The 22,067-nt window shown below is 52.3% G+C and overlaps 1 protein-coding gene across 9 annotated transcripts in view; it reads right to left on the minus strand.

Annotated features, from left to right (window-relative positions):
- Nucleotides 1-22,067, minus strand: part of PDZD2 (PDZ domain containing 2) — a 321,357-nt gene that overhangs the window by 4,116 nt on the left and 295,174 nt on the right. For all 9 annotated transcript variants that reach the window (XM_053657280.1, XM_053657279.1, XM_053657274.1 and 6 more), the window contains 10 exons: nt 19,304-19,385; nt 17,823-17,857; nt 16,913-17,069; nt 14,974-15,776; nt 11,876-11,984; nt 6,026-10,049; nt 4,994-5,111; nt 2,214-2,315; nt 1,270-1,540; nt 289-423 (listed from right to left, as the gene is read on the minus strand). In XM_053657280.1, the coding sequence (XP_053513255.1) occupies nt 289-423; nt 1,270-1,540; nt 2,214-2,315; nt 4,994-5,111; nt 6,026-10,049; nt 11,876-11,984; nt 14,974-15,776; nt 16,913-17,069; nt 17,823-17,857; nt 19,304-19,385 (5,836 nt within the window). The remainder of the gene's footprint in view (nt 1-288; nt 424-1,269; nt 1,541-2,213; nt 2,316-4,993; nt 5,112-6,025; nt 10,050-11,875; nt 11,985-14,973; nt 15,777-16,912; nt 17,070-17,822; nt 17,858-19,303; nt 19,386-22,067) is intronic.

Consider the following 22,067-nt stretch of genomic DNA (forward strand, 5'->3'; position numbering starts at 1 on the left):
TCTGCCACTTGCACCTGGAACCTTAGGTTCCGGCCCAAGTCCCTTATGGCTTAGTCTCTGCTTTTGTAAAATGAGGGTGATGACAGGACCAATGTGACTGGATTGCCGTGTGGGTGACGTGAGTTAATAATACATGTGAAACACAACAGGGCTGATACCTGTTAACCCTGGGTGTCAAAGCATCAGAAACACTTTGGGTGGTTAAAAATGAGTCTGATTTCCAAATGGAGGTGCTGATGTACACAGAAAGAAAACAGTGGGTGTGGACTGGGTGTTCTGCGGCCTTACCTTTGTACACTCGTTTAATGAACAGAGGCCCATCCCCAGACAGGGACGGTTTCCCTCCGTCCAGGCTCAGTCCCAGCCCGGCCGCAGTCTTCAGCACTTCGACGCACAGAGCATCGTGTGCGGCTGTGCTTCTCCCTGCAGTAAAGGTGAAAACGATGGCGCTCACTACCTCCTGTGCAGTCCCCCCAGATGTGCGACCCTGGCACACTCGAGCCCCATCTACTGTGAAGTGCTGGCCACGTCTGAGACCGGAGCCCTCCCGGCACCCTGCTCGGCACTGTCTGCAAGTGTGGGGAACGCTTTATGCCCGAGCGGACTCTCCAAACCCCATACCGCCCGGGTCCAGCCCCCGCACCGCTGGTGCACGTGTCGGTGCAGACTGGGGTTCACACGTGGGGACTGAACGTGCGCTTCAGAACCCAGAGCAGCGCCTAGTTCCGAGTCAGTACTTAGTGTGGCTTCCTGGGACCCTTGCTGTGACAGTGCAGGGCACACGGCTTTTGAACCTCTCTTTGTAAGCTCTTCTTGGCTGATGAAAGTCTCTCTAGACATGTCTGGCCCCTCGTTTCCTCACGTTTTTCCACCACAGGCAACAGCACAAACCCTGGTGTTTCCCAAGGACACGTCTCAGCCTGGAGCTGCTCTTTCAGCTTCGACTCCCCCATCACAACAGTTCCTTGTTCCACTTACCAGCCACTTAAGTCCTAAGAGGATGGAAATGCGCAAGGGCTTCCTCCTTAGGACATTTAAAGAAGCTGTCAAATAGCTATTTTAATCTTCAGCAGTCTGGCTTTAACTGCTGGATCTTTTTTTAAAAAAATCACTTGTCACACTGCAAGAATCATCCACAAACACCAGACTTCGCTACATTTAATTTCTCTGACCCAGGATATGACGATTGCCGTCCTTTTCCTTTGTGTTTAACCAGAGTCTGCACCGCCAGCCGCTCCTACCCTGTGGGCTGGAGAACGGGAGCCTTACCCACTCCGGGCTCCAGGGAGATGCTCTTTCTGGGCAGGGAGCCCTTCCCGTTGGCTGTGGGTGGCTCCTGCTGGCTGGAGGGCCTGGGCTGGCTGTTTCCTTTCCTGATGACCACAAGGACATCTTTGTGCATCTGTGCCTGGTGCAGAACCTTCAGGACGTCCCCATGGGCTAAGCCAGCCAGTGAAGCGCCGTTGACTGACAGAAGGACATCCCCTCGGTGCACGGTCCCTTCCTGAGAAGCTGCCCCCTGAGAAAATACCCTGTGGACCTGGGACAAGGAGGGGGCAAAGCCAAATTCATTTATGACCTCCAGTAAAAGCCAAAGGGTAACTGTAAATCTGTAGTAAAGGGACCTTCTAACAGCAGGTTTTCCAAATCACCCAAACACTTGTGAAAACGTATTCACTGTGAGGGATGGAATTCCCACGTCAGTGCCAGCATCTGAACACATTTTTGCTCAACCCCTTGCTGGTATCTAATGTGTGCCTGACACTCACGGGGCAGTAAGGTACAAGGAGGAAGGGGACCAGACCTCGTCCAGTGAAGGTGGCCTCTCATGATCTCAAAAGGCCTTGAGTGATACAAAATTTTAGGTGGTGGTTCTTGAGAAAACCACTGTAATTTCATAAGCAGATGCAGGCTTGGTCAGTTAATTCCGATGTTTTCTGCATAAACTGAACTGGGGAATTTGAAGCTATAGATAACTGGTCACGTGTGCTGGCGTTTCCTCGGTCACCCAGCCCGCGCATCAGTCAGCTCTGTGTGAAGGGCCTGTCTTCGTGAATGGCAGTGCTCTGCACGACCTGCCCGCCTTCCCACCATGTGGGCCCCCGTGAACGAAGACCAGCAGCCTCCGAACTCACGGACACGGGTTCTGTCCTGGTCAAACCCGAGCTGCCTCTGCAGTGACCCCCTGAGAGCAACCCGGCATCGTCACTCACCACAGTCGATGTCGGCTCCACATCTGACCCTCCGGCCACACTGAACCCCAGACCTGAGCCTTCTTTTTTAGTCAAGACTACGAAGCAAACATCTTCTTTATTCTAGTGAAAAGAAACAAAAATAAAAGTGTATTCCTTGTGCCAAGAGTAGTGAGTGCTGATAAAAATCGCCCTAGAGTACAGAACTGAAATCTATTGCCAAGAAGCCCAGTGGTTTTCCAGGAGCTTTCGCAGAGAATTGGGACTGGAAGAGCCACGACTCGGCCGTGCTGCGCTCCTCCCGGGGGGGGGGGTCGCTGTATGAGTTTTTGAGGGTTCATCCTGTAGCTCTACCACTACAGAAAGGTGGGCATGAGCCAGGACAGGGACATCTAGAAGCTAGTGTCACCATTCTAGGCACCAGACTGTCTTTCCAAATGTGATCACAAATGTGATCCAAATGTGAAACTGTAGAATAAAAGGAGTTCTCTATTCTACAGTTAAGTTATAGTTTTGCAAACAGCTAGGCAGCAAAGGGAGACGCAAAAGCGCCAAGAGCCGGGTAAGGGCACGCTGAGGCCGTGAGTTCAATGCGCTCCTCCTCCTGTGTTCTGTTCACTGGATTCCAGGTGCAGTCAGTGAAGCAGTACGCACAGAGCACCAAGGATGTTTGAAGTGAAAGTACGTTATACTATTTAAAGTACATTGAAACTGTCAACTCGTAGTGAGCTAGTCTACCACGTTCTTAGGAGGATCCTGAAGTTAAGTAACAAAAAACTGCCATATGTTTCAAGTGTCAATTAAAAGATACGTTGACAAAAGGTTTTAAATAAAATGAGCTGGGCTAATTAATAATGCTGAATTTTGACTTCCTCCACCCACACACTAGAGATGATTCATCACCATTTTAAAGATCTGTATTGCTAGGTTCCCTGTGAAGTGATTCATAATCCATCAACTCGAGGTGTTCTCAAACACAGCAGTAGAAAAAGAATGTAATCATAACCTTTAAGGATTGCTTTGATGAGAAACTGAGAAAGTTGAAAGTGAAAACTCCCTTGGTACCGTGCTGGGGAAGGAACTCAGTATTCGAAAGTGTGTGGTTCTGTTAGCAGGTCCTAAGGGCTTATCTTAACGCATTTCCAATTTCTCTGACGTTCATTCAAATGAAGGCTCCATATGCCAACAATACAAAGTCCCACAGAACTTTCAGGGGTTGGGCTTCTGACCTGATGGGCAAGTTTAACCTTGTATGTGTTCAGACACAGTTCAGTGGAGAGAAGAATGATGACTAGGTTTTTTCAACAAAAACGGGACCCTGTGGCCTGGCAGGTGATCTACATGTAGCTTCTCAGAGGTAACGTTTGATGCTGAAAATAGGAATACTTTTGTTTAAATGCACTATTGGAGCAGAGACAGATTATTTGAAAATATTCTGCATCCCAGAATGTTATCACCAAAATTTTAATTTACTAAAAAATTTTTTTCCCAGTTGCTTTTGAGGATACATGTGTGCAGACCAGATTTTGCCTCAGAGAGAGGCTTAGCCCAGCACCGGGAAAGCGCAGCCCACCACCAGGGCTCCCTGAGCGTGGGCCTAGAGCGGTCAGGAGACCGGGGCTTGCTTTCTGACTCCGGACTCTCAGCACCCCAGAGGCCAGTTGTCTCGGGCGGTTCCATTTTCAACACCGACAGACAGTACTCATTGGAAAGCAGCAAAGCGGGGAACTTCTGGTCTAAAGATGGCAGAGTAAGGACCTCCCTGCTTACTGCTCCTCAGAAACCAACTGAAGACAAAGGGGAGAAAGCTGCGTTCTGATGAAAGTAAGCATGATCTGCACCAAGGCACAGTACCCACCTGGCTGGCCGTGAACATGGAATCAGGGTCTGGGTGAGGGAGGCCCCAGAAGATGCCCCCAGGGGGCGCTCAACACCCTTGTCCACAGGAAAAGTCTCTACCTGCCTATGGTCCCCAAAAATGTCCCATCTCTCGTGAGGTGGTTTGAGAACTTTCACATTTGGCTTTGTCCTTTAACATCTGTCTGAAGTAAAGGTGGCCCTGGGCAAAGTGTGGTCCCCGACAGGAAATCCCCCAGTAAGACTTTCCACCTGCAGAATGCTTCCTTACTGTAGCAAGTCCAGGGATGGAGGGAGATTGGGGAGCAGTCCCTTTCACTGAGGGTGAAAGGCACTGCACGCTCAAGGCCTCTCCAGGGCACAGACCCCAGCCAGTGGGCGGGAAGCCAGGAGAGGGGGCTGAAGGGGCTCAGTCTCTGTTTCACCCCCCACCCCTCCCCTGGCTCCCTCCTTAGGGGTCAACGTGACAGCCTTCTAATGTGAGATTCCTGGAACAGTGTCCTCAGGAGCTACCAGTGACCCCGGCACATTGCCACTCATGGAAAATAGCCCAGATTTGCCTCCTTTGCTGGGAACCCCAGGGCAACTCAACAGACGTTAACTCATTTCCCCAGCAGGTGGCGCCCTTGACAGGTAGTTTATGTCCGCCTTCCCTAGCGATTCCAAGTTGCCTGGTTCTGTTTTGAGGACTCTGTGCAGACAAACTTGAAATGTGGGGTGGGGTGTGATGGGAGGTCAGTAACGAGTGGCCACTGGGGAATTAAAATGGCAGCTACACCAATCTGGCACCTAAAAATGCAAGACAAAGTGTGGCTTTTAAAGCAATCTGCAAGTGAGACAGAAGAGAGACCTGAAAAGGCTCTCTGGATCTCTGAGCTCGTGGACGTCCCGGGCGTGGACCTGGCCGAAGTCTCCTCTCACTGTGTCTTCTGTGTTTCACTCACCTCTGATTGTGCTTTCGCCTCCTGCATGAGCGTCAGGACGGTAGACTTTGACCTCACCGAGGACAAAACGGCCTGTAATCTTTGCTGGTCCCCCACAGACACTAGAAGCTGGTCCAAACTAGATAATACAAATGCATTAGGAGGATATTAAAGAAAAAAAAAGCAATTTCTCAATTTTTAAGGACGCATTTAACACAATCTCTTTTCAACTACATTCTAGGTATTGCCAGGAGGAATTACTATGGATTCAGGGATTTCTCCAAGGTGTTAGGGGCCTGATGTGGTAACTTAGAAAAATTTGATGCATTCAAAACTAAGCAGTGTATAGGCCGCAGTGCTTTAAAACGTTAGGAATTCCGTTTAACTGCAGTCACCTGAGGCCCAGATTCTCCCCTGAGGTGCAGCCTCCCCATCCACCCTCACCTGGAGCTTCTGCCTAAGCCCCTGTCCCGTCAAGCCCCTCCTGAGCTCACTGTTTTGGCACTTTTCCCTGCAGCAGGCACTTCACTGTTCCAGTAACGATACTAAAAACGACAGGGGAATCCTGGGCCGGACGCTGGAGCAGAAAAAGGACTTTTGCCCCGGCTCGTGTGGCTCAGTGGATTGAGCACAGGCTGTGAACCAAAGGGTGGCAGTTGGATTCCCAGTCAGGGCACGTGCCTGGGTTGAGGGCCAGGTCCCCAGTGGGGGGCCATGTGAGAGGCAACCACACATTGACATTCCTCTCCCTTTCTCCTTCCCTTCCCCTCTCTTTAGAAAGAAAATATTTTTTTTTAAAAAAAGAAAGAAAAAGGGCTTTTGTGGAATTCAGTAATATCTAAATCAAGCCTGTAGTCAACTGTGCTGTTCCAACGTTAACTCCTTTCGATCAGTGGAGGGTGGTTATGTAAGAGGCGAACATTAGGAAGAACTGGGTGAGGGGCATATGGAATGCTCTGCATGTTCTTTGCAACTTTTCTATAAGCCTACAACTGGTGCATAGTAATAATTAGAAAGTTCATTTAAATAAAAGGGGGTAGGGCAGATACTTACTTAACCGACCAGCTTTTTCGGGAAGGCGGAGCCTGGGTGGTTTCACCCGCGTTGGTGGAGCTGGGTGTCCCAGGCTCCCCAGCTTTAGGCCTGCCTCCCGCTGGACAGGCCCTGTCCCCGCCCTTCACAGGGCACAGAAGGGCAGTGGACCCATTGAGGCCCCCGGCTGGGGATCCGGGCGACCTTCTGGGCACGATTTCCAGCTCGGTTTTGAAGAGCACAGCCGTGGGCCCTGCAGAGAAGTCCTCGTTGCAGAGCTTGTCAAGGTCGGGCATGCTCAAGGCCCTCAGTTCCTGGAGCTTGGAGCGCGACAGGGGCGAGGGCTGGGTGTGGCGCACTGAGCACTTGCTCCTCCTGATGGGGGCAGCAGGTGGCACCGTTGGGGTGGGGATTCCGGAAGGCCCGGGCGGTTTCTTCGGGTCAGGGTCAGGGCCCTTGATACTGGCCTCCACCAGGTTCTGCCGGGAGACCATCAGCGTCATGCTGGACGGGGACTTGGTCATCTGGGGGATGAGGCTGCTGGCTTCACTCTGGCTCTCGCTGCAGGAGCTCAGGCTGCGTCTCAGGGACCTCGCGGTCGGGTCACTGGGGGGGCCGAAGCTCCCCGAAGCCACGCTGCCAGAAGACCGCCTCCCGAGGGGAGGCTTGGAGCTCACAGACAGAAAAGAGGAAGCCCCAGACTTGGGCGTGGGCCGGTCAGAATTGGCCAGGTTCTCAAAGGACTTGATCCTCTGCTTCACAGAGAAAAATGAGGTAGATTCATGGGGCCAGTTCTGCTCAGAGTAGTAATGTCTCCTGGTGACCTTGATTTTGTCTGTGACTAGGCAGCCCATCTCCTGCACTGAAAGGCCATCCCCTTTGTCAGTCGTCGGAAGGTTCCTTGACATCTCCAGCAGGGGCTTCACACTATACACACCCTGTCCATTAACCAGGCCAAGAGCACCGCCTCGGGACACCCTGGCCTCAAGGAGGCCACCGCTTGTAGCAGGGATGTCCCGGTGAGAGCGACCTGGGCTGGGCAGGGAAGGCCCTTCCCGTCCAAAATGGCTTGTGAACTGGGCTGGCATGGAGTAGGTCCTGGTCGCTGGCCTTGGCATGAAATAGGGATGCTCATCCAGTGCTGGGCCCCCCGGTGTGCCGTTCTGGGGTGTCCCTGGGGACTCTGACATCTGGAGCGACTTTCCCAGAGAGGAACCTGCCTTTGCAGCAGGCAGCTGCGGGGAGCAGGAGGCGGCCACTTTCGCCATGCCGAGGGGGCGCTGCGTTTCCTGCTCCGCCTGGGAGGCACGCGACGACGTGAGTGAGGGTGGATGATTTGGGGACAATTCCACTGACTGGTGACAGAGTCTGATTTCACTCTTCTCCTGATAGTTGCTCTGGGCCAAGAACCCTCCCGGTCTGTCACTTTCGGTGGATGCACCGCCCCATGCTTTCTTTGGCATTCTCTCAGAAGAAATTTCAACTATTTTCAGCTGGTTTGTTCTTTCTGGGAGATCACCGGCAATTGTTTGGCTTCCTTTGTCGCCAGTTGCCCTGGGTTGGGCTACTCCTGGTACCAAACCTGTCTGGCTGGCTGAGAGCTGCTGGCCCTGCCTAGGGGGCGGGGTCTCCCTCGAGTCCACTTCCACGGACATGCTGCTCCTCAACGCTGCAGCGCCTGTCCCTGAAGCCTCCCTGCTCTCTGGTCCACACTTAGGCGATCTGGGGGTGGCCGGGCAGCCTCTGTCGGATTCAGAGTGGACAGCTGGGTGGAATCTAGCCCCCAAACCCTGCTCGGGAAGAGCCTTGGGGGAGGTCGGGGAGCAAGCGAACGGTCTGATGCTCGTGTCTGATGCTGACGGCCTCAGTGACCCCGGGGCTGCAGCGGGTGGCCTGCTCTCCAGCACACTCTGGGGGGACTTGACAGTGGCTGTGGTGTTTCTGCCGGGGTCCTCACGGTCGGCTCCCTGGAGCCGGTGTGATGCTGCCTTAGGAAGCGCTTTGTGGGAGGCCTGGGGGGAAACGAGGGGTCTCCGATGGTCTGCCCCACTGGCCTTTGGTGGATTAGCCGCAGGGACCTCGGAACCACCTTTGCTTTTGCTCTTGATGCTCAGTCTCCTCAGCTTAGGGCCACATTTGGATTTCTGACAGTTATTTAGAAGGGTTTCCACTGAGCTTTTTTTAGGTGTGTCTTTATTTTCAAGATTCAGTTTCGGCTGAGGGGGACTGTTGGGCACAGCAGCCCCCTTTTTGTGGTTCGTGCCCAGCGCCTGGCTTTTAGAGTCGGGACTTCTGGGTGGCGCCACGGCCTGTTCCTTTTCAGTTTGGCTCTGCAAGTGTGTACCTTGGTTTCCTTTATTGATTTCTTTAAACCAGGCCATGATGGGCCTCCTGGAGACCATTTTTGGCTTCTGCAGAAGGTCATCCGGGTCTTGACTCTCAGAGATGTGCAGGTTGGTCAAAACAGATTCCCCGTTCTCAGGGGCACCCATACGAAAGGAGGACCGATTTTCGGTTGCATTAATTTTAGTTTCTGGTTTCTTATCCGGACTTTTGCCGTCCAGCAAGTCATGTCCCAAACCATTTACCGTGCTAGGAGGGTTGAGAGGGACTGCGTGGTTGTGCGAACGCCTGGTGGCTTCAGAAGCCTGGCTGTTTTCCGCGGCTGAGCCACTGCCGGTGGCTTCCACGGCTGCTCCTTCACACAAAGACCTGCGCTTCTGTGCCATTCTTAGGTCTGCGTGGGGTTTGCACCCCTGAGAGTTTCCATCCAGGAGAACCAACGGCGGGGCAGCGTCTGGGGTTGCAGGGGACACCCCCTCGCGGGGCCTCGCCGCAGCCTCGCTGGGTGCACCTTGCACGACTCTGGCCGGAGTAGGGCAGGGTGCTGTCCGGGTAGGTGGGCGTGCTGCCGTCGGGGCGGGCTTGGGGGGACCGTGGGTGGCACAAATTTCAATTTGTTCCTCCTCAGACTCCGTGGCCTCTTCCTTGGGAGACGACCCCCGAGAACGAGGAGGGGACCAGCTGACCCGGGTGGCAGGTCGTGAGGCTTCAGGGAGCGACTCGGGGTCAGATGACGAGTCCTCCGCGTCGCCGTACATAGAGGACAGAGACGGCTCTGTGCTGTCACCCAGGCCCGACAGGGATGTGCTGTCCTCGTGGAAAGGGCTAAAATTTCTCGAGTAGTTGCTCAGAAAGCTTTTGCTCACAGCGAAGTGTTTGTCGGGGTTGATGGAATCCAACACGGAGGGATGGGAGGCCCACTGCACGCCGGCGGCGCAGGCCCTCCCCGGGCTTGGGGTCTGGCTCCCAGCGGCCGGCTCGGCGCGGCCCGCACGCCCCCCTCCGGCTGCCGCAGGGAGCGGGCCCTGCGAGCCGTCCTCTCCACTTGCCCAGTCCCCTTTGTCCGGAGACCGTGGCCTTCCTTCCGAAACCACCAGCTCCTGGATGAGGCCGTCGATGTCAGTCACAGGGCCCCCTCCGCTCCCCGTGGGGCGGCCGGGGCCCGAGGCGCTGCTGCGCTCCTCTGGGGGTGACGTGCCGGCGCCGCGGGTCTGCGGTGCCCCTGCGGGCCTGGCGTCTGTTCCCTGGAGCAGCACCGACTCCCCGGCGCGCTCAGGTGTGAGGGCCTCCATCCTGTGCAGCACTTGGCTGTGGTCACTGGGAACTCCTTGTCTCTCCTGGCCCGCGAGGAGGCCTGGTGACAGGACGGGGCCTGCCGGAGTCGCCCCCTCTGCCTCGGGTCCTGCTGCCCCGTGCGCGCCTGCCTTCCCAGGGGTGTCTGGCCGACTGGTTTCGGAGGCTGCCTTAGTGGCACTGAAGTCCGGGTGAGCCGCTGTGGTCTTCCCTGGGGAGGTGCTGTGGTCCTGGGCAAGGCCGGCGACGTGACATCTGTCCACAGACTTGGGGACCCTGGGTGACACTGGCCCTCTGGGGTCCTCAGGCTGCCTCACTTGTTCTGTGTCCCCTGAGGTTTTGCTGGGGTTAGGGTGAGCGGCCCCCTTGGGCCCTGGGGAAGGGACATGGTCTGGGGAGCCATCCAGTCCTGTGTTGAGAAAGTAAGCAAAAGGTGGGGTGATACAAAGAGGAAAATGTGAGAAAATAGAAAAACCCAAGTAAAAAAAGTGGGAAACTGTCTTTCTTGTCTTTTTCAGAAGGACATTCCACAGCCTGAGTGTGGGACCTCTTGTCTCTCCAACTCCGAACATCACACGTCTAACAAGCCGAGGCTGCTCTGGACGCCGCACCCCCACCCGGCCAGAAGCCCCGCAGCTGCCCCTTCCTCTCTCTTGGTCATGCTCAGGGCCTGGGGCACCGCGGCAGTGCTGCTGCCCTCGGGTTTCGCTGCACGGTTCCCTGTGATGGCAGAAGCCAGGGAAGCCAGGCTGCGGTTCTGCTTCCCTCCTACGCTTCGCGTGGATTCTGCAGAGACGCCCAGTCTCTCAGCTCCAGCACCTGGCTGGGCACCTGCGGTCTGGCTTCAAGGTGTGGGTAGTGAGACACGCGGGAGGTATAAAGCAGTCCAAGCGCCCAGGGACTCACTGCTTCGCACCGAGATGGAGGCTAACCTGGGAAAACACACGGAGTGCCACGGACAGGATGCGAGTCTGCACTGAGTGGGGGCCGTGTCTGCACGGGGCTCAGTGGGGTGGGGGCGCTGCAGGCCAGGTCACCCCAGGAAGCTGTGACAGAGGGTGGGGACTTGAGCGGGGTTCTGGAGGGATAGTTTGACTAGAGTGATTGATGAGGAGGATGAGGAGGGTGAGGAAGGAAACGGAATGAAAGCAGGGAAGCAAGAAGTAGCACTAGGCCCTGGCTGGGTAGCTCAGTTGGTTAGAGCCTCGTCGGGATAGGCCAAGGCTGTGGGTTCGATCCCCAGTCAGGGCACATAGAAGAATCAACTACTGACTACACAAATAAGCGGAACAACAAATCAATGTTTCTCTTTCTCTCTCTCCCCCGTATCTCTCCTCCTTTCTCTAAAATCAAAAAGCAGCAGCATGAAATCCCCACGGGGCAGGGAAAGGTGCTACATGCCCTGCCAGGGATGGTGGAGAGCGGCTGGTCCTGGAGCTGCCCCCCCCCCCCCCCCCCGGCACGAGCACTCTGGGGCCAGTCTGCCCGCCACATCGGGAACATGACCCCATACTGTAGCAGGGGAAACCGCAATGAACAAAACATAGGATTTGCTATTTTCTCAGGAACTACAGGCCTGAGGCTGAAGTCCAAGCGAGAGCTCTGGCTTTGAGAAATGTGTCTGTCCCGAGTGCCTTTTCCCTCCTCAAGTTCCTCTGCCACTAATTAAGCGCCAATTAGTACAACTTAGCACTGTGCTAAGAGCTTTTCTTGCATTTAATTGTCCCCCCGGCCTGTGAGGTTGGCACTGGGACTGGACGCACTGGGACAGGAGGGACCTGAGGCCTGGAGTGGCCGAGCAACGTCATGGCCAGGGTCATGGGGTTCATGGCCAGGGGTCACCCCGGGGTCACCCCGGGAAGCTGGCTCCACAGCCCACACCACGAGCTATACCCCTCGGCACCTGGCAATCACAGGCCAGCTCAAGACACCTGTGGAGACCCTGCGTCACTTCCCCAGGCCCCTGGGAGGACAGGGGCCTGACCGGATTCACATCTGTGGCATGTGTCACAGAACGGGTGAGGCGCGCCGGCCGAGTGGAAATGTGGGCCCGTCTGGGGCACCGGGACTGGCAGCTCAGGCACAGTGAGTCGGTGATGCTGTCGGCCGTGGCCGCTGTTAAGTGTCAGTAATGTGCGTAAGAGTTTTCTTCCCTCTTAAAATTCACATGTAATGATTTCCAGGGGCACTTCCGCCCTCCCGACGAAGAGCATAAGAAATGATGAACAGCCGTACCTGTCCTGGGTTGCTGCCCCTGGTCTGGTGCCGCTTCGGGCAGGTTCTCGGCGAGGCGGCCAGCACCTGGGTGGGGCCCGTGCCCGGCAGTCCGCTTCCCCAGAGGTTCCTGGCACAATGACAACAGCAAGTCAGTGTCTATAGCTTCCGGGCAGTCTGCATCCCAGGGCGTCCTAGACCGAGCAGAGCCGGTTTGGGGAAACGCGGAGAGCCTGGACTAGGAGCCAGGAGACCGGACTCTGGGTTTAAGTTAACTAGACATGCCATGTTCTCGTCACTCTTCCTAAGCCTCTGTCTTCTGGGCTTCAAAATGTGGGCGGCTGGGGAAACGAGGCAGCACCTCGTACCCAGCAGGATGGCCAGCATCGGCGGACAGAAGTAACGAGTGCTGGTGAGGACACGAAGCAATGGGAAAAATGAAAATAGAACTATTACGTGATCCAGCAGTCTCACTTCCAGGTATATACCTAAAACTTGAAAGCAGGGTCTTGAGGAGATAATAACACACCCATGTTGTCCTGGCTGGTGAAGCTCAGTGGATTGAGCCCTAGCCTGTGAACCAGAGGGTTGCCAGTTCAATTCCCAGTCAGGGCACATGCCTGGGTTGTAGGCCAGGTCCCCAGAGTGTGGGACATGTGAGAGGCAACCACACATGGATGCTTTTCTCCCCCTCTTTCTCTCCCTTCCCCTCTCTCTAAATAAATAAATAAATAAATAAATAAATAAATAAATAAATAAATAAATAAAATCTTTAAAAAATACGTCCATGTTCAGACAAGCATTATTCATAGCATCTAAAATATGGAAGCAACTTGAGCCCATCGGTAGATGAGCAGATAAGGAAGATGCGGTCTCTACGGGAGATAGGACTCAGGAAGGAAAGGAATTCTGACACAGGCTGCAATGGGGACGAGCTTCGAGCTTTGAGGACATTTTATAAGTAAATCAATCACAAAAAGACAAGTATTCGGAGTACCCAGAACAGTCAAAATGTCAGGGACAGAGGGCAGACTGCTGGTGTCCAGGGGCTGCGGGGAGGGGTGTGGGGGAGTTCGTGTTTAGTGGCAGAGTGCGAAGATGCAGAATTGTGGAGACAGACGGCGGCGATGGCCGCACAACACTGAGGCCGTCAATGTCACTGAGCTGCGCCCTTGAACGTGGGCAAGAGGGGTGGCTGCTAGGCATGTTCCACCACACGCAGGAAAAAAGGAAGAAGCGGGGATGGAAAGACTTGCCTGTCAAGTCACAGGGTTTTAAATGAAAGATGATTAGGTAAGTAAAGAAAATAACACGCATCGTACAAAAGGTGATACAGATTGAAGGGACCGTCGTTCGCCCTGCTACTTAGGGCGAGGACTAGTCTGGGTGAGTGAAATCCACATTTAACATTTCAGAATCTACTTCAGCCACGTGCCAATGACTCTATCTTCTTTTCTTTAGCTACCATAAATAAAAATTCTTTTAAAACAAATTTGCTAAAAAGTTAAGTCAGCGGTAATTGAACTTCCCCCTCTGGGTTTGATCAGAGAGTGGCCTGCAGGGGGCAGCAGAGGGAAGAGGTGAAATGGATACAAGGCCTTTCAGCTCCTCTTGTCAAAAAAAAAAAAAAAAACATTCAGTAAATGTCAGTTATCTGCTGAGGGAAATCTGCACGGGCTGTAACACAGTTAACTTTCTGTTCGCCAGTCAGGCGCCACCATGACACAGGAACCGAAGGTGAGAGCGGGCGCTGGACGCAGGTGGCGGCTGCCCAGCGCCGTGAGTGCCCCAAGTTCCGGCGAACTGCATGCTTTAAAGTGGCTAATTTTAGGTTCCGTGAATGTCTTCTCAATTTTAAAACGTATTAAATAAAAGGAGGCAACCCACTTACCAAAAGGTTTTTGTTTTTTAGCTTCCACTATCCGAGGGTAAATACTTTATGGCAGTGTGTTCTATTTTCTTTCTTATGTATAAATAAAATCAAATTTTGGAACTAAAATTTTTAAGAGAAAAATTAAACTTCTTTGGACCAAAAGTTTTAAACGCTATTCGAAGTTCGTATTGAGAATACTAATTAAAAATTGCAAAAGGCCTTATTTTAATAGATATAAATTATTATGAACAGAAATGCCTGTTGACTTTATGTAGTTATCCAAAACTTATCAATGATACTTTTTAAAAGAAAAGGTTCACCCATTGGCTGAATGTTACATTTTAAAACATATTTGCTATTTGGAGGTAATAATTTTTTAGGAGGATGGAAAAATATGTGCATTTCTGCTTTTTCGACAAGGTGAAGAAAACTCCCTCTGTTTAGGATCGTTTTTTTGTGACTTCGTATTTTCTGGGTCTGTTTACATGTAAGTTTACATACACCACCTGGATACACATCTTTATAAATACGGTCTCACAAGTCACCTCAGATTCTTTGCTCACACAGAGATTATTCACCTTGAGGAGATCATAAATAACACCCATGTCTCTTACTCCTTGCTCAAGTGGAGGTATTTTGACATTTAAAAAAAATGAGCAATTTGATACTTCTGGGTCTTTTGGACACAGGTGTAACCAAGGAGTAACAGAACTAACACTAACTCGAGTTTAATATGGTGGCCCTGCCAGTGTCTTTCATGGGGGCCTTCCGGCAAGGGTCCATGCAACCTCACACATAATCACTAGAAGAAGCTTAAAAAAAATAAGGGGCATTGAGAACTTTATCAGAGGGGACAGTCACTGTTGCCCTGTATTTGATGGTCACACCAACTCCGGGCGTTGATCAGTCCCTCCTTCATGGCCCAGCCAATCGGTTGGAGAAACCAGGCCCAGGGCTCTCCACCTGCCTCCCTTCATCAACCACCGGCCCCGTGGACAGGTAAGAGAGCGATGATATCGTTTGGCCGAATGATCCATGACCCAACACCTGGGCACTTTCTCCTACACCCTGCTGATGTATCCACAGGCCCCCGGGCCATCTTGTGCTGAAATGAATGCCTCATTGAAGGAGATTTCTCCTGTCATTATCTTTTCTTGCAGGCAGATGCCCCTATGCTTTAAAACACACTCCGTATTCATTTACACAATATCCACTTAGATCCCAAGTAACTAAGAAAATCAGTTACCTTTTCCACAGTTCCACCGGGTCGAAAACCAGTTGTGGTCCCTTGCCCCGATGTGCCCTGGACTTCGGAATCCAGACCACATGGGTCATCAGCTCCCTCCATCAGGTTCACTGTCTCTGAGCTGCCGAGCCTGGCATTGGCCTCTGGCCACTTGCAGTGTGGGCTGACCCTGGCCACAGGTTTGTGTCTGGACCCCAGGCTTCCATCCTTCTGGGGGCAACCGGGACCGTCTGCACTCACTGGACTCCGGGGACTGGCTCTGTACTCCAGTTTGGGTGAACTCCTGGATCCTGACACTTCCTTCCGCCCTGAGCCGCCAGAGCCACCCTTGGCGGCCTCTGCAGAGGACAGCAGGCTGGCTGCATGCAAAAGAGTGTCCCCCAAGGCCCCTGGGACACTCTGCTCTAAGTTTGATGCACTACCCAGGAGAGGCACTGAGGAGGCCTTGCTGACCAGGGTTTTCGGGGGATGTTCCTCCTGGTTGTTGATGCCCGTGACCTTGGAAGAGGTCATGGAGACAGGCCTGGAGTCGACCTCCGTCCGAGGCCTGCCGGAACCTGGGAGGGTCCCTGGGAGGGAAACGCAGTCGCCTTCGCTGTCGAACTCGCCCTCATCACTGGCATCGTCGGCCTCGTAGCAGCCCACCTTCCTCTGGCGGAGGAGAGGATTTCGGAGCACCTGTGGGCTTCCAGGGAGACTGGCTTGTCTGGCAACTGTCACCTGCTTGTGGAAGAGCCCGGAGCCCCGCTGGCTTCCCAGACATACAAGGCTGTTGGCCCTGGCTTTTCCGGGCTCCTTGTGAGCTGATGGGAAAGGAAAGTCAAATGAAAAAGTTAGCCGTCTGGCCTGACCTTCAAATGTACCCCCTGAGCATGTCCACATGCACTACTGCCCTCTGGCGGCCACAGGGTGCCAGGCTCCCACACCACGGCCTCGTGAGGTCTGGACGCAGGGAGCCCCGGTTTCCCGCTCCCATTTTCCAGCCGGCCTCCCTTGTGTGTTTATTTTTGTGCCAGAACCTCTGGAGTGTTTAACTTAAACGTGTGTGCTGCCCAGAAACTGAAATGTATCACTTGTCACCATCCAGGGTGTCTAACGCATTGCTGGGGTTCGACCCAGACGCTGCTGCTGAGAACCCCTCTTCAGGAGGCTGTCGGGGGACCAAGCAAGTGCCCCTCGCCTGGGCCTCCTGGTCACCTGAGGTCCTCCCTGCACCGGCACCTCGGCGGGCGTCCCCAGAGGGCACGGGGGCACCGAGACCGTGTGGTACAGGGAAGCCTTCCATGATCGCCTATGAATAAATCCCACCAGCGAAGGGGAAAAGGCCTGGGCCGCTCTGCAAGCTCTACACTTCTTGCTAAGGGCAGCGAGAAATCACACAAGCCTCCGCCTGGAAGTGTCCTCCCCAGACCCGAGGAAGCTCAGTGGGTGCTCCAAGTAGGAGTCGGGAGTGACTGTCGCAGGCCTGTCCTCAGACAGGGGCACTTTCTGGTTCGCACGTTTGAAACACAGCGAGAAGGGAAGCCTCGCCAGCAGAAGCCCAGGGAGTCGGCACAGCCCACAGCACGCGGTCTTCTCCCAGTGTACGGGGAGGAGAAGCAACGAGGTCCAACGTCTGTCTCTCCCAGGGTCTGACTCTTCCACCCACTGCCTTGTCGGGAGAACTCAGTGAGGGCCTAGCGGGGCAAGGGCCCTGACATCTGGCTGCGATTCCCCTGAAACCCAGGCCATGATTTGGCACCACTGATTTCCAGGCTCGGCCGTGAGCACAGCACCCGAGGGTGGCGGGTTCGGCCTCCCTCACCAGTCTGCGCAGACGGAGTGCCCAGAAAGACGGCTTCCACTCAGCCAGAGGCCTGGTTTCCACGTCCCTTTTCCTACAGGAGCACGGTGGTGCGGGAACCAGCGGGGCCTGGTTTGGAAACCAGTCCTGGCTTACCAGGGGTGCTGGGCGGCAGGCTGCCGTCCTCAGAGATGCTGCAGCCGCTGCCTGTGTGGTCCTCGTCCTCGGAGCCGGCCACCACAAAGTCCGACAGGGGGCCTGGGGCGTCCTGGGCGAAGTACTGGGAGAGTTCAGAGTCAGAGACCAAGGAGTCCTGTTGAAGACGACAGTGTCAGGAGGCTCAGAGGGCACAGCAGGAGCGGGTCCTTCTAAACACTGATTACCTCCCCTCTCTCCGGGAGCACTTTGTTCTGAGCCATGGTCATTGCAAACAGCTGTGATGGTAAACACCCACTTCCACTTACTTTAGGCTTGTTAAACCTTCAGTGAATCAAAAGCCAGCAGTCGCTGCCAGATGACGTTTTTTAATACATATATATATGTATTTTTTTTTCTTTTTTGCTAAATGTTTGGTAATGATGAGAGAGGCCAGAGCAGCCATGGAGCGACCCTCCCAGGAAAACCAGTGGGGAAGGGATAGGGAAGCAGAATGAGATCCCAAGCCACTGGTTCAGCTTATGGATGAAACAAAACCCAGGGCAGGTTGAATCCTGCAGTCTGACCCACTGGGACTTGGGAGCAGCCGGCTGGGGAGGTGTCCACCAGCTCCTTATGGCTGCAGACCCCCCAGAACTGGCCGGGGCCCTCTGATGACGGCACATTTTGACAGCTGTTTTTCAAATGGCAGCTCAGTTCTTTTGTTTTTCTATTCTTTTCCTGGGTAGATCGTTAAGAAAGAAACACAGTTGTGTATTTGTTCTCAAATCAGCATTGTTGCGGTTTCCTGTGTAAAGCGGCCAAGTGACTCCCGGACAGAAATGTCAGCAGGGCCCTCACATTCGCCTTATGGGCCCCAGGACTTTGTTCCTGAGGCAGCCGGGTGAGGCTGCAGCGCACCTTGACTCACCTTCTTTGCAAAGGAGGGGCTCTTCAAGGGGGTACCTGTTGGGGAGAAAGTCACCATACTGTCAGAACACGAAGCACAACCCTCGCAAACAGGCTCACACCCTTAACAAGAGGAGGAGCCAAACACATTAAACAGAACCCTCTTCACCTGACTAGCCCTGACGGCCACGTGCACAGGTGTCAACAGGTGCGTCCCCTACCTGGGCCCCCAGACCCCGCCCTGTCCTGCCCCACCTCCCAAGATTCTGCTCATGCTTTAAGGTCTAACTCGGGTGCTATGAATGATGCAGGTTAGAGGTAACTTCTGAATTTCAAAAGCATTTTACACTACTCACACACTCATTCCCATACACATAGCATGACTGAGTTACAAGCAGATGCATCTCATCTCCCTGTAACGCTTTAACCATGTGCAGGGCTGAGACCCTCGTGGACCTGACCCTGCAGCACCCAGCCTGGCACCTTGATTAGAGGATGGATGGACAGAGACACTGCTCAAGAGACGCATGACAGAACTGGGGAGAGTGTTGAGTACGTGTTTTAGATTTTGGGTGAAGGATGAAGAGACTCGGCATTGAGACTCTGACTTCTATGCTGTGAGCCGAAGGATCCTGGGCATGAGGATCGTGGCTTAATAGGCTCTTTCATAAACCATCAGTGGCGATGCTGGGATTGTGAGAAGGCAGCGCTCAGGCAGGTCAGGGGAATGAGCCGGCTGAATAAAGAGCCCATTATGGCTGTGCCATAATTTTACATGTATTAATCATGGATGCAAATAATCAGGGCATTTCATGGTTTCCAAGAATCCCTCCGCCTTCCTCTTCCTCTGACAGCCTGTCACTCATGTCTCAGCTCCTTGTCCCCGCAGCGCTCTCAACATCGGGCCTATCTCCAGTCCAGACACGCTGCCAAGCCCCTTTAGGTTTCCATCCTAGAAGGAACGTGACTTTACAACTCGATGCAGCGCTTCCTATTTTAAATTCATATGAAATCCTTACTATTTCAGTCCTCCTCTGCCTGAGCGGTTCCAAGTAAGAGGGGGAAAGTGTGATTTTTGCAGCCTGTATCACCTTCCTTAAGTCGAAACGTTTAACTCGTGTAAAGAAACCCCAGGTTCTGGGTGGATAACGTGCTCTGTGCCTAACAACAGTCGCACCGAAGAGCTGCTATTTTGGTGCCACTTCCCGTTCACCTAGAACATTTCAGATGGGTTGTGCCTGAACACATGAAATGCTCTTAACTCACTTTTGCAAATTATCTTTTCGTACAAGGAGCATGCATAATTAGAACTTTAATAAGGCAGATTAAATAACTGCAGATATCAAAAGTAACAGCTAAGAGAAAGCAGAGACTCTCTTTGACAGCTGCTTCTGCCCAACGTGGTAATTACAGAGAACCCAATGATACTGCACGGGGGAGCCCCCCTGGGGAAACTTCACCCGACGCTGCTGAACGTGGAAGGGAAATGTGCAGTCACGGTACCTGAGCCAGGAGAGGAACTGGCCTCCTTGCTGTCCTGGTAAGTGCTGCGTGCTATCACTTCGTCCATTTCCTGCTCCGAAACCTGAGTTTCGGCAGAAAGCACAAGTTAGATGGTTTTTATTTACTTATTTCCTCCCCCCCCAAAATTGACTAGAAGCAGAGGCAGGAGCTGAACAGAGACTCGGAGGAAAACCGGAGGGCCGAGGGCTCGGAGCACCTTCCGACACAGCCGTGCAGGGTGCGTGGGAGGCACAGCTGGGTTAGCCGACTGCCTCCACCAGACACACAGACCCACGGCTTCACCTGGTCCCCAAGTTCATTAAGAAAAGTAGTCCAGTGCAGTGGCGGATACCTGGCTCTCTCCGGAACACGCTTTCCCCCCCTAAATCTTATTTAAACAATTTCAAATGTACATACTTGCAAGACCAGCACAAGAACAGTGGACTCCTCACCGCGACTCACCACTTGCTGGCACTCTGCCATGTTTACACTCATGCTGGCTGGACACACACGTGCTGTACCTTTTTACTAAACCACTTGTACATTAGTTGCAGACATCGTGACCCCTCACACGTGCATTTTTTCACATAGCTCCTAAAACCAAGGGCCGTCTCTTAAATAACCCCGGTACTGTGCTCAAATTCGGGAAATTCAATGTTGATGTGATGACTGTCTAATATACATACATTCCATGTTCCATTTTAGCCAACTGCCCCAATACCCTCCTTCAGAAACACTCCTCCAAGAGTGCCTCGCAAGTAGTTCCCAGAAAGGTTGGTGCCAGCCTGCAGTAAGATGAGATTTTCCTCGGGAATGCACACTGACATTCAGAGTCTCTCACCAACTCCATCTTGCCAGAGGAAAAAATGTCACATGAACTAAATGTGTGCACAGCGATCTAACATTTACATTCTGTGCAAGTTCCTGATCTCGCAGACCTTTAGTGGACTGTCACTGACCCGCCTTTCTGCAGAGTAATAACTTTATAGGATCTCTCTCTCTCTCTCTCTCTCTCTCTCTTTTTTTTTTTGGTTAACCCAGGATTTAATTCATGATCCAGCAGTCCCGTCTCTTTGCTCTCCTTTGAGCTGAGGCAACTGCAAGCCTTTCTTTTCTTTCAGGAAACTGTTATTTTGGAAAAAAAGGAGGCCAATGCAAACCTCAACAGATTTGTCTAATAGTATCTTTATGCTTAGATGTAGATTTTGCAGTTTTTTGGCAGAAAAACTACAAACATCATTTCCTTCTCAGTGCATCCCAGAAGCACTCAGGGTCGGAGTGTTTCATAATTAGTGATAACTCGGATCCCTTGATTGGGGTGGATTACACCTGATTTCTCCACTAGGTTTTTTTTTTTTTTTGTCATTAATGGGTAATTTATGAGGAGATAGTTTGAGGCTATGTCAATATCCTGCTCTCCAACATCCAGGGTCCAGCAGAAGTAACGTCAGCATGAGTGTGGTTGGTAAGGCAATGATATGGGTGTTATAATTTATAGTTTTATTTTGAATATGTCACCTAAAATGTCATATGATGTGCTTGAGCGTGACATTGTTATGTGACAGAATTAGATGCTTATAATTTTGTAATAAAAAATTTTGTATTAAAAAAGGGGGGGGCATTACTTGTGCCGGACCCTGTGTTTTTCACTCAATGGTTTTAACATCATTGATAATTCCCCCCCTCTTTATTTTTATTGTTGACCCTCATCCAGATGTCCCCATTTCTGCATGAATCAATTACTACGATGAAGTTTTCAAAACTGGGGTGTTATGGCTCCCCTTTCCCGTCCCGGTTTGCTGGAGTCCCAGCAGGTCCGCGGATTCTCTTCCCTGTCAGTTGCTCAGGGGAAGATTTTTTTAAAGGCCTGAAACACGCTAAACTATGAGATGTTTTAAAAGATAATTATGTAACTTCTACAGTTTCTTTTTTAAAGAGAAGGGTATTTAAAACTTAGAATGATAATTTTTTATACTAACATAACATTTAGTATAACTAACATTTGGATAAGCATAGTAATTTGTCTTAAGTAAATAAATATTTCTCTACAGGAGTATTACATTTCATCATAATCACACCATGGCCTTTATGTAACACTTTCTAGTAGGTTTTGCAGGAAATCAAGTGCACACACACGCCCACAGGCCCATACACTGACATGCACACCCCTCCCCCCTTCATAAAGCCCAGGGGAATTTTGTATACATGGGCCAGGAAGGATGTCAGCTGAAACAGTGGCTGCAACTTTTTGTTGCTATTAGACGTTCCATGTTTGCAATTGCTTTTCGGAGTTGGGGTTTGAAATAAGTGGACGATTTCTGGATAATTCTAATTGTGCTGAAGGCCCCAGCGCCAATTAAAATGGATCTCTATCACTTTCTCCGCTCAACCTAAGTGGGACACTTGCACCCGAGGCGCCCACACCGCAGCTTGTCTAGACCTGGAGGGCCCGGCTCTCCCGAGCGGGCAGCCGCTGCTCCCGTCGTTGAGAAACAGAAGAAAAGAAAGTCCTTGTGGTGTTTCTCTTGGAACAACATGAAAACGAGGAAGCACGTACATTCAGTATCAAAATGTACTACTGGCATGAAATGCTGGGATAAGTGGTGCAAAACTACATTAAACATAAAGTGAAACCTTAACCCAAAGAAAAATACAGTATGATGTTACAACTAGGAACGCCATGTTTACCTAGGAAGAAACGTGAAGTCCAGCCAAACAATTACGGGAATTTGGTTTTGCTGGACGTTATCCCCAATGCCATCTC

This window comes from Artibeus jamaicensis, unplaced genomic scaffold (assembly GCF_021234435.1).
Source record: "Artibeus jamaicensis isolate MK-2021 breed Jamaican fruit bat unplaced genomic scaffold, CSHL_Jam_final scaffold_369, whole genome shotgun sequence".
Taxonomy (NCBI): Eukaryota; Metazoa; Chordata; class Mammalia; order Chiroptera; family Phyllostomidae; genus Artibeus; species Artibeus jamaicensis.